The 14,497-nt window shown below is 38.9% G+C and overlaps 1 protein-coding gene across 6 annotated transcripts in view; it reads right to left on the bottom strand.

Moving 5' to 3' along the window:
- RYR2 (ryanodine receptor 2) overlaps positions 1-14,497 on the bottom strand; it is a 783,951-nt gene that overhangs the window by 333,310 nt on the left and 436,144 nt on the right. For all 6 annotated transcript variants that reach the window (XM_073011864.1, XM_073011860.1, XM_073011862.1 and 3 more), the window contains 3 exons: positions 7,349-7,467; positions 6,232-6,365; positions 2,567-2,808 (listed from right to left, as the gene is read on the bottom strand). In XM_073011864.1, the coding sequence (XP_072867965.1) occupies positions 2,567-2,808; positions 6,232-6,365; positions 7,349-7,467 (495 nt within the window). The remainder of the gene's footprint in view (positions 1-2,566; positions 2,809-6,231; positions 6,366-7,348; positions 7,468-14,497) is intronic.

The following is a 14,497-nucleotide window of genomic DNA, read 5'->3' as shown; positions in this document are numbered from 1 at the left end:
TTCTGCATTGACAGAGAGGAAATGTAGCAACACCGCAAAGGTTAAATTGGAGAGAAGAAATGAAGAGGTAAGTAAAAACTTTTGCTTATGAGCCCAATCCTTGTTCCAAGAAATACTGCCACTCTCCAATTACAAAATGTTAAGTGGCAGAGAATGTGCTCCAACCTAGAAATCACTGATATTTGATACTTTAAATTGTACATCAACCATTAAGAAGAAAATAGGAGAATGACCCCCAGGAAGGTTATCTGTTACTATGAATTCGAGTTTCATAACTCACATTCCAACTAATTTAGATCTGTCTTCATTGATTACGAATCTAAAATCAGCAAAGCATTTAATAGACCCCCAGTGGCTTGAGAGAAAATACTTTTCAACTACAGGCATGATAAGATACATCTTTTCTTGCCATTTAAAAAAATGAATAAAATTTTAAGATGCTTTTCTCCTGAAACTCCAGTGCCTACCATCCTTTCTGGTACATGTCCACAGATTCACTAAATTTTTTTGTTGTTGTTCTTATTGTTCTATTTAACAGATACTTGGTAATAAAAGGCATAATGCATACAATTCAATTCTATAAGAACCAGGTACTTTTAAAGTATTGAAAGAAAAAGCTTCAAATTGAATACAAAACAAAAATAGTAAAATATGTTATTATGTGGAGAGACTAAATGAAAGCAACTTGGCACTGTCGATCAACGTTTTTTTAATTTAATCTCTGTGTAACGGGAAAACAAGTTAACATGTTTCATTTATTCATTTGAGTGCTTATTTCCTGCAGAGCAATACTAGGAGCTACAGAGAGAGAAGGTAACAGTATCTAAAGGATTATAGTTAAAACGTTTTATAACAAGGACATCAGCCCTATTTTGTGTTTAATAGGTCTTCTGAAGAGAGGACTCTTTATCTCTGGTTGGTCAACAGGAAAATTTTCCTATGGGAACAAGGCACTGTGACTATGGTCCGGCTGGGCACAGGTCGCCTTTGTATAAAGCAGTCCACAGTACCGTGAGGACTCCAACCACATTCCTCAGAGGTTAGATGAAATATGCAAAACACAGCTTCAACACCATGAATATATATACCTTTTATGTACTCACAAAAATTAAAAATTGAGGCTGGGCACAGTGGCTCACACTTGTAATCCCAGCACTTTGGGAAGCGGAGGCAGGCAGATCACTTGAGACCAGGAGATCAAGATAAGCCTGGCCAACATGGTGAAACCCCCGACTCTGCTAAAAAAAATATAAAAATGAGCTGGGCATGGTGGTGCAAGCCTGTAGCCCCAGCTACTTAGGAGGCTGAGGCACGAGAATCACTTGAACCCAGGAGGTGGAGGATGCAATGAGCCAAGATTGCACCACTGCACTCCAGCCTGGGCAACAGAACAAGACTCCGTCTTGAAATAAATAAATAAATAAATAAATAAATAAATAAATAAACAAACAAACAAACACACACAGAAAAAACAAAATACAGCTTCATCTCTTCTAGACAACCGAGCTATTGGCACTCGATGAAGAAAGATCAGTAAGTATCATTGTTAGATACAACTACATGGAATACTTTTAGATATAAACTCATTACCATAAAGTCTTAGGTGTAGGTCAATTTATTTCTTACTTTTCATAAGCTTTTAGGCCCATAAAGCATGCATAAATGCCTATCATTTGTACTCCACAAGAGGCAAAGTTCAGCTTTATAACTTAAGGTAACTTTCTGTATCTTCCATATGCTAAATAATTGATAAACTATGGCAAGATCATACCAGAACTATATTCCAAATGCAGCTTTACCAATATAAGCAGATGTCTGCAGAATCCAGGTGAATTTTAACATCTAAAAAATCTACATAATCAAGAGCTAAGCTTTTAAATGGAGCTAACCAAACTCTACTTCTTTATGAATCAGAGAAAAGAATATTATTTTTAAATATATAGTACTATTTTTAATACATACTCAACCATCAAAACTAAGGGTTGGTAGCTGGTGAAACGACCTATTCCTTTATTTTTAAACCATTTTATACTTCTGAAACAGAATGTCATTTGATTATAATCTGAGTCCTCATACCACACTTTACAAATTATTGATTTCCCACCATTACATTATCTAACAGAAGGCTGAACTTAGTCTATTTCTTCCCATTATTTTCCAAGGTTTGTTTTTTGTTCTTTTCCATTGGCAGCTAAAGCTTTAAACATACCAATTAAAGCAGAAAACTCACAAGTTTCTTGCAGTTCATTCCCACTTTGGAATGCACTCTTTAAATACACAGTATTGTTCCTAAGCAATACACTCTTATTTAAATCTTTAAATACACAGCATTGTTCATAAGCTAGGCAGTCCCTTGGAAATCGTACTATAATTGTAAGTGTTTTCTTTTTCCCCTAGTGAAATACTGCTTTTTCCCCAACACTCTTACTCATCCTCTCAATGCTAAATTTCTGAATGATTAAGACCCTATAGAAGTACCCAATGGAAGCAGCACCAATAGCTTTCAGAAATGCCCAGCAAAAGATCTCCTTCTGGAACACGGTGAAAGAAAATGGACAGCACGTACCTGACCAGAGATGAAGGCCATCAAATCCATAGGAGAAGAGATCATCTCCAACACCATTTCCACCCCACTCTTCGCCCCCTCCAGGGTAGGGAGAATACCCTTCAGTGGAAGCCCAGCCCACTCGCAGGTGCGTTGCTTCAGCTGTCACAAAGGGCTCTGTGTGGTCCACCATCAATTCATAGTACCATTTCTTATACTGAGCAGAACCTTCACTGACGCCCAGAAAAATATTGGGTCTCATGCTTTAAAGAGACAGGAATCACACGTAAGAAAAGTCCAGACAAACCTTCCATTGTTTGCATTTACATCTCATAATTTTACTTTTGTATTTCGTTTAATTTTATTTTATTGAGATGGGGTCTTGCTCTGTTGCCTAGGCTGAAGTGCAGTGATGCAATCATAGTTTATTGCAGTCACCATCTCCCAGGCTCAAGTAATCCTCCCATCTCAGCCTCCTGAATAACTGGCACTAAAGAAGAGTGCCACCAAGCCCAACTAATTTTTTATTTTTTATTTTTAGTAGAGATAAGGTTTTGCTATGGTGCCCAGGATGGTATCAAACTCCTGAGCTCAAGTGATCCTCCTGCCTCGACCTCCCAAGTGCTGGAATAACAGGCATGAGCCACCGTGCCCAGCCACATCTCACTATTTTAAACATTAGTCATGCTTCTCTAAGATGCCACATATTAAATATATATTTCCTTAATTACTAACAAAATTATTAAAACTACCACTGAAGTAGTATACAGTGAAAGCCAGCTTCACTGTGAACATTCCATCAGCAGTTTCGCTTCTGAGATTTCTTGGCGGTGTCACCCAAGGGACTAACGTTATTTTGTCTTAATTCCTCTTCTGCACGTTGTGTATCATTAATCGTATTTAAGTCACAAACTGAGACACTCAGAACAGACTTTTAGAATTAATGGAGTTATTAGGAATTCCAGACATGGAGAAATTTTCCTAAACTAAGCTTTGTGTCACATGGGGTACGGGGCTGAGGTAGGTCATGTTGTTTGTGAAGGAACCAAGGTAACTAATCAGCTTTGTTGTTCAATAAGCCTCACTGTGAACAGAAAAATTTTTAGTAACTTGTATTTAATTCCATTTTAGGAGACGATATATACCCTATGGTAGCAGTAGGTAGAAATGAATGAAGGTCTCAGAACATACTACTCAAGAATGGCAGGTCTGTTATATAAAGAATCATGAAGGAAATCTTAAGTCAATACTGTAAAACAAACAAACAAAAACATAGAAGGTGTTTGGACTTTGCTTCCCAGCTCAGCAGAGGTAACATAATTTGATATGTAATTGACTTACTTTAAAAAGTAGCTCCTCAAAAGGAGCGAAGGAAAACAACCAGCTGTATCCGTTTCCCAACAATTTCCATTTTTCCAGCACAGTGTGGTTGGAAGTCTAGTTGGAAAACCATGGGTTTCTGAGTCAGAGAGAAAATTTGAGCATCCATTTGCTAGCTGTGTGACCTGGCACTAGTTATGAAACCTTGCTCATCCTCCATTTATCCTCCTGGAAAATGGGCTGGTAAACACGTATAAGTTCAAGCATGTTGTGAGGATGGAATAATAGAATAAATGTAAAGAAGTCTCTGCCATAGAGTGAATATGCAATAAGTATATACATATTATATATATATATTTTAAAAACACACACATTGGCTGGGTGTGATGGCTCACACCTGTAATCCCAGCACCTTGGGAGGTGGAGGCGGGCGGATCACGAGGTCAGGAGTTCAAGACCACACTGGCCAACATGGTGAAACCCCGTCTCTACTAAAAATACAAAAATTAGCTGGGTGTGGTGGTGTGCACCTGTAATCCCAGCTACTGGAAAGTTGAGGCAGGAGAAAGGTTTGAACCCAGGAGTAAGAAGTTGCAGTGAGCCAAGGTCATGCCACTGCACTCCAGCCTGGGTGACAGAGCAAGACTCTATCTCAAAAAACAAAACACATCATAGAAATACACAACAAACCCCACATTTCTGTTTAAAACAGGATGATGTTATCAGTATCTCTGGGCTAGCTGCTAGATACAGTGTGTCAATGTTACTACTATCACACACAGCATTTTATGATTGTAAGCAGTTATTTCTTATTATTTATTTATGTGTTCATCTGGGGGATGTGATGGTTAATATTGAGTGTCAACTTGATTGGACGGAAGGATGCAGAGTATTGTTCCTGGGTGTGTCTGTGAAGGTGTTGCCAAAGGAGAATAACATTTGAGTCAACGGACAGAGAGAGGCAGACCCACCCTCAATCTGGGTGGGCACCATCTAATCAGCTGCCAGCACAGCTAGAATAAAAGCAGGCAGAAGAACGTGGAGAGACTAGACTGGCTGAGTTTTCCATCCTTCCTCTTCCTCTCATGCTGGATGTTTCCTGCCCTTGAACGTCAGACTCCCAAGTTCTTCTGCTTTTGGATTCCTGGACTTAGCAGTGGTTTGCCAGGGGCTCTCGGGCCTTCAGTCGCAGGCTAAAGGCTGCACCTCTGGCCTCCCTACTTGTGAGGTTTGGGACTCAGACTGGCTTCCTTGTTCCTAAGCTTGCAGACGGCCTCTTGTGGGACTTCACCTTGTGATCATGTGAGTCAATGCTCCTTAATAAACTCCCTTTCATATATACAGCTATCCTATTCATCCTGTACCTCCAGAGAAGCCTGACTAACACAGGGGATAAGAAAGGCAGTGCGGCATGGTGGTTATAAGCTCAGTCTCTGGATTTAGATCTGAGTTCCACTTCCAGTTCCAGTTTTTTCGTCTATAAAATGTGAATCCCAGTGGTTCCTAGGAAAGCACAGACACAAACAGTATAGAATACACATAAAGCCCTTAGCACCACAGCTGGCACACGGTACTCAATGAACGTGAGGTGCCTTGGAAGGCAGATCTAACTGAAGATGTAGTTTTATCAGTTATTTGCATAATATATTACATTTTGGACATTCTATTTTTGATCGTACATAGCAGGTACCTCAAAATGATATTGAAGGGGCCGGGCACGGTGACTCATGCCTGTAATCCCAGCATTTTGGGAGGCCGAGGCAGGCAGATCACGAGGTCAGGAGGTCGAGACCATCCTGGCTAACACGGTGAAACCCCGTCTCTATTAAAAATAAAAAAAAATTAGCTGGGCTTGGTGGCGGCGCCTGTAGTCCCAGCTACTCGGGAGGCTGAGGCAGGAGAATGGCGTGAACTTGGGAGGCGGAGCTTGCAGTGAGCCGAGATCACGCCACTGCACTCCAGCCTGGGGGACAGCAAGACTCTGTCTCAAAAAATAAATAAATAAAAATGATATTGAAGGATAGTGTTTTAGTTACATTCTAAGAAGATGTAAAGCATAATTATATACAACCATATACCTATACAGTTGTCAGGATGGTCCTGAGTATGTCAATGATTATCTACATAGGAATGTGCATAAAAGCTCTTATCCATGTGTCTGTGGCAAAGCCATATTTTGCTAGGTTCATTTATTATTATCCCATCTGATTGTTAGAGAAAAAGACACATTATTCACTGCAAAAATACAGAAAATACTACTATATGGTCTAATTTAAAAAACAGACCATACAGTATCAGTTACAGGACAAGAACATTAATTCCTTTATTATGCTGCCTGTCAGGTGACACTGTCTGTCTGAATTTACCTGCTGACGTGGTTCACAAGGCGTGTCTGCAATAACAGATCTCTGCCTGGTAAGAGGTTGTCACAGATGAGGTGCTGGTTAGAACGGACTGCAACCCCATGGCAAACACAGAGTGAGCACAACACGTCCAGGACCTGAAAAGAGAAATTACTTTCAGTTGATCCTTCCTCCCTCCCTGCCTTTCCATCCTTTTTCCCCTCCCTCCCTTCCTTCCTTCCTGACAGCATCTCACTCTGTCACCCAGGCTGAAGTGCAGTGACGCGATCATAGCTCACTGCAGACTCGAACTCCCAGGCAAGAGGAATCCTCCTGCCTCAGCCTCTGTAGGTTCCTGCCACCACGCCTGACTAATTTTCCTTTTTTGTAAAGACAGGGTATTGCTATATTATCCCCAGGCTGGTCTCAAACTCCTGGCCTCAAGCGATCCTCCCATCTTGGCTTCCTCAATTACTGGGATGACAGGCATGAGTCACTGTGTGCAGTCACTTTCAGCTGATTCTAATTCCCCCTTCAGAATCAAGCATCAGCAGCACTTTTTACAAAGCAAACACATTTCTCCAGTTACATTTGACTCAGTTATTTAAACATTACAGTCGTTTCCCACTAACTTTCCAACTTTTCTTCATATATGAATTGAGAACTGTTCATGTTCCCACTGATGCTATGAATAAACACTAAACAATATTACTTGATCATGATTAAGAGATGAAGGCCAGGCACGGTGGCTCATGCCTGTAATCCCACACTTTGGGAGGAAAGGCAGATGGATTGCCTGAGGTCAGGAGTTCAAGACCAGCCTGACCAATACGGTAAAACCCTGTCTCTACTTAAAACACGAAAATTAGCCGGGCATGGTGGCATGTACCTGTAGTCCCAGCTACTCCAGAGGCCAAGACAGGATAATTGCTTGAGCCCTGGAGGTGGAGGTTGCAGTGAGCTCAGATCACACCACTGCACTCCAGCCTGGGCGACAGAGCACGACTGCTCGAAAAATAATAATTAAGAGAAGAAAAACACTCATGAAAAATTTGACACACTTTTTACAAGTTATTGTATTTAAAAAATATGTCTAAAAGGATTTGAGAATTCGTTCAGGGAAACAAAATAGTTCATTTACCTTGTGATTTCTTCCATGCTTGTCTAAAAGTGAGATAATGGATTTAATATGTCCTTCTTTAATAATATTTAGAGCTTCTGGACTTTCTACTAAAACACAGTGTAAAACTTCCAGAATGCCTAAAGATAAAACAAAGAAAGAGAAAACAAAAAAACAAAAAAACAAACGTGATTAATTGGTATACAATGACCAGTGTGCCTTCCTTTTTCTACATATGTGGATTCAGTACAACATGTAATTATCTGTGCTCAATGTGACTGTCACAAGGCACTGTGATAGGTGACAGGTGGTGTTTGGGAGAGGGGACTAATATCCAGAGATGATGACATCACAGTTGAGGGAGGAAAAGGCAAACAACTGAGTCGTGATGTTTAGCAAAGGAAGCAAGTAATCCTATCCGGAGGAGGTAGTAATCAAAGCAACATGCAGAGGGGGCCTTAAAGAAGACGTTCATGACCATTTTCAGGCTTTCCAGGAAAGGAAGGGCAGTAGGTGCACGAGTAAAGTCTTGAATGTGGGGCGTATCTGGTGTGCCTCATGTACAGAGTGAGTGGGGAGGGGACAGGCAGGTTAGGGCCAGTTTATGAAGCTTCTTGGCACTGAAAGTGTAATCCTGCAACAATGCATCCTAATCCATGAAGATCACGACATTCTCCCAGGTTTATAGTAGAAAAGATTTCTTAGTTTGTTAAGAGAAATATATAAAATAAGACAAAAACAAATAGAAATAACACAATGTATAAAACTGGATTAAAAATCGTGATATTTTTAGGTACTAGCCACCACAAAAGATAAAATAGTATATGCCTTTTCTTAAAGTTTAAGAAGGAAAGTAGAGAAAATAAATTTCATTATCAGAAATTTTAGCGTGAACTTGTAAAGCTGCATGTGTACCTCTGTGTTCATGTTTTCAGAACAAGCTTGCCTTGTCAGCAATGAGAATGGATCCCATTCACAACAATTAGACCCAACATATAGAAAACATCACATCTAAGAGTTACATAGTTTTGGGAACAGCCCCAGAGGAACCCTGTAGAAAGGGTCATACATCTCAAATGGAGTTAATATTCTTAGAAAAGTAATACAAAGTTTTACATTTACAAAGGTATTATAGAATACAGAAGCAATTCTCTATGGCTGTCACAATCTATATCTGATCCAAGCCCCAATCCATTACAAAACAAGGAGAGTTACTGCTAGTTTCTTCACTAATGACTTAGTTTGTTAAAATACAAATATATATTCAGCCAAAAGGATTTTGAGTTAAAATTTGGAACTGTTCAAAATCAGCTGCTGTGTTCCAACAATGCATAACAGTTAAAAATCAAAGACAACAGAAAATAATAATACAAGAGGCTGATGAGTTAAAGCAGATCTTTATATAAGTATACTAACACCGAATACCTTTTTTTTTTTTTTTTTTTTTTTTGCTATTACTAAAAACATAGGAATAAAATAAACTCATTCATTCTGTGCTAAAATAAAATCATGGAAATGGAAAAGCATTTTTAATAGACTGGTCATGCTATCCTGATGTTTTTCCTTGTTTTCTCTCCGTTATTGATTGCTATAGAGCACACGGCTGCCTTTTTATAAAAAATAATTTCAACTTTTATTTTCGATTCAAGGGATACATGTGCAGGTTTGTTACATGGATATATCGCATGATGCTGAGGTTTGAGGTACAATTGATCCCATCAATGGGGTAGTGAGTATACCCCAACCAATAGGTAATTTTTCAACCCTTGTTCCCATCCCCTCACCCACCTCCAATTAGTAGTGCCTAGTCTATTGTTGCTATCTTTATGTCCACAAGTACCCCTTGTTTAGCTCCCACTATAAGGGATGACATGCTGTATTTGGTTTTCTGTTCCTGCATTAATTCGCTTAGGATAACGACCTCCAGTTGCATCCATATTGCTGTAAAGGACATGATGTCGCTCTTATTATGGCTGCGTGGTATTCTATGGTGTATATGTGCCACATTTTCTTTATCCAATCCATAGTATTTCATGATGCATATGTACCACATTTTCTTTATGCAGTTCACTGTTGATGGGTACCTAGATTGATTCCATGTCTTAGCTATTGAGAATAGGGATGCCATGAACATTTAAGTGCATGTGTCTTTTTGGTAAAACAATTAATTTTCTTTCAGGTATATACCCAGTAATAGGCTTGCTGGGTCAAACGGTAGTTCTCTGTTAAGTTTTTTGAGAAATCTCCAAACTGCCTTCCACAGTGGCTGAGCCTTTTCTCTGCAGCCCAACCAGCATCTTTTTTTTGGGGGGGGGGGGGGGGCGGGGGCACTCTTTTTTTTTTTTTTTTCTTTTTGAGATGGAGTTTTGCTTTTGTTACCCAGGCTGGAATGTAATGGCGTGATCTCAGTTCACTGCAATCTCCACCTCCCGGGTTCAAGCAACTCTCCCGCCTCAGCCTCCCGGGTAGCTGGGATTACGGGCACCTACCACCATGCCCAGGTAATTTTTGTATTTTTAGTAGAGACGGGGTTTCACCATGTTGGCCAGGCTGGTCTCAAACTCCAGACCTCAGGTGATCTGCCCGCCTTTGCCTCCCAAAGTGCTGGGATTACAGGTGTGAGCCACTGTGCCCGGCCTGACTTTTTAACAATAGCCAACAGTGAGTGGTATGAGATGGTATCTCATTGTAGTTTTGATTTGCATTTCTCTTTGGTGATTGGGAATGTGGGTAGAAAATTTTTCATATGTTTGTTAGCTGCTTGTCTGTCTTCTTTTGAGAAGTGTCTGTTCAAGTCTTTTGACAATTTTTTAATGGGGTTATTTGGCTTTTGCTTGTTGGGTGATTTAAGTTCCTTATAGATTCTGGATATTAGACCCTTATCAGATGCACACTGCCTGTTTTTATAAATAAAATTTTATTGTCTATTCCATGCACCTGTATTTACATACTGTCTATAGCTGCTTTCACACTACAAAGGCAGGGTTGAGTTAACAGACCTCATGGTCCACACACCTATAATATTAACTATCTGGCTGCTGTGGTCTGAATGTTTTCGTCTCCTCAAAATTGATATGTTGAAATCCTAACCCCCAAGGTGATGGTTGTCACTCGCGTCCTGTGAAAAGACCACCAGCAGGCTTTGTATGAGCAACAAGGCTGTTTGTTTCACCTGGCTGCAGGCGGGCTGAGTCCGAAAAGAGTCAGCAAAGGGTGGTGGGATTATCATTAGTTCTTATAGGTTTGGGATAGGCATAAAAAGTACATTCTTAAGGGCAGGGAAGAATATTACAAAGTACCTTCTTAAGGGTAGGGGAGAATAAATGCATCAGTTAGGGTGGGACAGGAACAAATCACAATGGTGGAATGTCATCACTTAAGGCTATTTTCACTTCTTCTGTGGATCTTCAGTTGCTTCAAGCCATCTGGATGTACACGCAGGTCACAGGGGATATGACGGCTTAGCTTGGGCTCAAATGCCTGACAATGGTATTAGGAGATGCTCAAAGGCCTGACAATGGTATTAGGAGATGTTCCCCTTGGGGAGGTGATTAGGTCATGAAGGTAGAGCCCTTAAGAATGGGATTAGCGCCTTTATAAAGGAGGCCCCAGGGGAGCTTGCTGTCCCTTCTACCATGTGAGGACAAACTTTCTATGAGAAAGGAGACCCTCAGGACAGTTTACCTGAAGGAGCCTTGATCTTGGACTTCCCAGAATCTAGAACTGTGAAAAATAAATTTCTGTTGTTTATAAATCACCCAGTTTATGATATTTTGTTAGAACAGTCCTACTGGACTAAGACACTAGCCTTTTTCAGAAAAAGATTGCCAATCGTGGAATAGAATCTAACCATTAAGAAAAAAGACCAAGAAGTTACGACCAAGACCAATAAATTTTCTTGCTAAATAAACACTCATGAAGGTCTATAGAGTGAATAAACTGAATATATTAGAAAAGATATGACTAGATTTTGGAGGTAAATAGCATATGTCACAAAGTGTAAAAATAGCTATATGAAAACAAATTCCCGACTTTTCTCCTATTTAGCCTAGTCTAACAGAAAGCTTTCAGAATTTGGTGTTTAACATTAAAACAGTTTCTTTATTTTTCAATTCTACCAGGTCAGATCCAACAAGTAAACGGTTGAAAAAAATTGACCACTTCTAATTCTATTAATTATGACAATAAAATGTCAAAGAAAGCACATTTTATTTTCAGTTTTATTGGAATAAACTGGAATATGCAGGCATATTAGATGGTCAATACCTTAAGAATAACCCTGGTTTATTGGAATAATTTTTTGAGACAGGATCTTGCTCAGTTGCCCAGGCTGGAGTGCACTGGCAGGATCATAGCTCACTGCACCCTCAAGCTCCTGGGCTTAAGAAATCCTCCCCCTTGAGCCTCCTGTAGCCTCCTGAGTAGCTGGGACTATAGGTGCCTGCCACCATGCTGAGCTTTTTTTTTTTTCTGTAGAGAGGAGGGTGGTCTCATTATGTTGCCCAGACTGGTCTTGAACTCCTGAGCTCAAGCAATCCTTCCACTGGCCTCCCAAAGGACTGAGATTATAGTCGCAAGACACAGCACCCAGCCTGAAATAAATTTGATTTTTAATTTTATTGAAATAAACAGCAAATATGCTTAATAAAAAATTCTTAAAGGAAAACAAATGGGAAACACCAAAGAACCCAGTTTTAAATAAAAAAAGGAATAGCTATACAATATTATGTGTATATTTAAATTATGCTGATATATGCTTTGAACACTTGGGTGAAAAATGATGCAGAGAAACAGCGCTTAATGAATTACAATATCAATAGTTATAATCATTTGACCACTAAATACTAAATACATTCAATAAGACCAAGAAATAGCTATAGTCATGAAGCTTATGGTTAGATTCTCAAATTTAAAAGCTTGGCAGATCATAACAATATTATGGAATGAAAGAATTATAAATATGCTACAAATTACCTGAAAAAAATCTCAACCAATTACAACAACTAATAAGGCAAAGCAATTGAATTTTATGTTTTAATAAGTTTATAGAAATGATTCAAGAGAATCTATTAATATCATAGAAATATATAATAATCAATGTGACTTTTTAAAAGTAGATCCAAAATAACATATACATGATAATTGCAACTATGTAAAATATATTCATTTGTATAAAATACATATTTCGAAAAAGACTAGAAGTTATTACCTAAAAAGGTTAGTCTTGGTTATTGCTGGATTTGTATACTTCTCTCCCAATATTTCATAAATTCTGTGAAATGAGCATGCATAACTTTTATAGTAAGAAACATATTTTAAAAGAACCATAAAACAATAGGAAGTCATGTCTATTTACATTTTATTTCTGCCATTAAATCTCAATACTTATTCAATTCATGCAACTCAATGAGGCCTGACAACAAAAGGCCAGTAACATTAGCTGCCTCTCCTCTCCACAGTATATAACTACAATTAACTTTTAATCTATGGAAAGAATTTTTTAACTCTTATACTTCATCCAAGTTATATAAACTTATTTTCATTCCATAAATTTGGAATAAGCATAAACAAAACTTGCCAGTTGCCACACAGAGACAGTACTGAGGGTTTATATCAGAACTAAGTATTATACAGCAATAAACTAGGGTTGGTCTCAGGGTACTGGCCATTTAATATGCATGATTTGCCTTAGTCGTGAGGAGTAACAAGAACTTAGGTTGACTATTCCAGGTTGATTTCAAATATCATCTCCTAATTGTCTTCTGGACATTTCAGTGAGAATGTCTCAAAGTACCCCCAACTAACTTTTCCACGAGCTGAACATAACACCTTTCTTTGTACATATACATGTAAAATTGCTTCTCTCATCCATTGTCCATCTGTATATTCAAGCTACAAACCTGAAGTCATTTTTGAATCCTCTTTCACTTTCTCATTTTCCTAAATCTAATTGTTAAAACTCATTAATCCTGTGTCCAAATTTATCTCCTAAACTCATCCTCTCCTTTCACTGAATAGCCTCTCACTATATCCTCTCCTCCAGTTTCTCCTCCCTCCTCAATCCATCCTCCTAACTGTAGGTGGTTATGCTGAAACACATATTTAATCAATGTCACTCCCTTGCTTAAAATCTTTAATGACTTACCAGACCTTCCAAGGTCAAAGTCCACTCCCCTTAGCATAGGATATCAGTCCCTACACCAGATAGTGCAACGTTCCTTTGCAGCCTCAATTCCTGCCACTTCCTCCCACAAATGATTAATATGTATACCTACATATGAATCATATATGTTTATTAAGCACCTATCAGTCACCGTTCCAAGGAATGGGATCAGCAGTGAAGCAGGCAGGCAAGATCCTCTTGAAACTTATAGGAACTTGCGCACCTTCAATCCTTTGCTGATGTTATTCTCAGATCCAAATACACTCCCACCTTCTAAGACTGCAAAATCTCAATCAGCTTGCAAAGGTTGAAAGTTACCTCACTTGGTGAGCCTTTACCAGTGCCCCAGGATGAATTAATTATTCCTCCTTTTGTAGTAACAAGCACATTCACGTTTTTAAAATTCTTATTTCAATCCCCCATTACGGAAAGAGCCCTTGAGCGCAGATATTGTTTTAATTTTGCCTCCTTGTCACCCAGCTCACTCTGACCCAGGGAAGGCCATCTCATGTTTGCCAAACGAATAAGTCAATGAATACAAATGGACTGTTGGTTCTCACATTCTGTTTAAACAAAAGAAATCTGCCATTGGTTACTCATAACAAGATTTGTTATTGTTAAGTGTAAATAGGACAACTGACATACTTTATATTTGGAGAATTTTATTTAAAACCGTTATGATTTTAAAGTAGAAAAGACAGAAGACATGACGTAGAGAATTTATATTTCTTAGTGCTAGGATTTCCTTATCTGTGTTTTAATTTGAGAAAAAATTTTAGTCGGTGAATTAGGCAAATTTCTGTGCTGTTTGTGTGTGGAACACAAAATTGAGGCTGCAGGCGCTGCATGTTTAATACGTGCAATTATTCAGCCATTTGCCTTAAAACTTTTATAGTTGTAACTGTGAATTATTTATGTTCTCCTGAGAAAGGAAAATCTCCAAGGATGTAACTAAATGTCTAGGAATAACTTAATGGTATTGGGAGTGGCCGCCAAGTGCTAGGATG

The sequence above is a fragment of the Chlorocebus sabaeus genome, chromosome 25 (assembly GCF_047675955.1).
Source record: "Chlorocebus sabaeus isolate Y175 chromosome 25, mChlSab1.0.hap1, whole genome shotgun sequence".
In the NCBI taxonomy this organism is placed as follows: domain Eukaryota; kingdom Metazoa; phylum Chordata; class Mammalia; order Primates; family Cercopithecidae; genus Chlorocebus; species Chlorocebus sabaeus.
The sequence above is the reverse complement of the archived record's forward strand: the minus strand, read 5'-3'. Positions and strand labels throughout refer to the sequence as shown.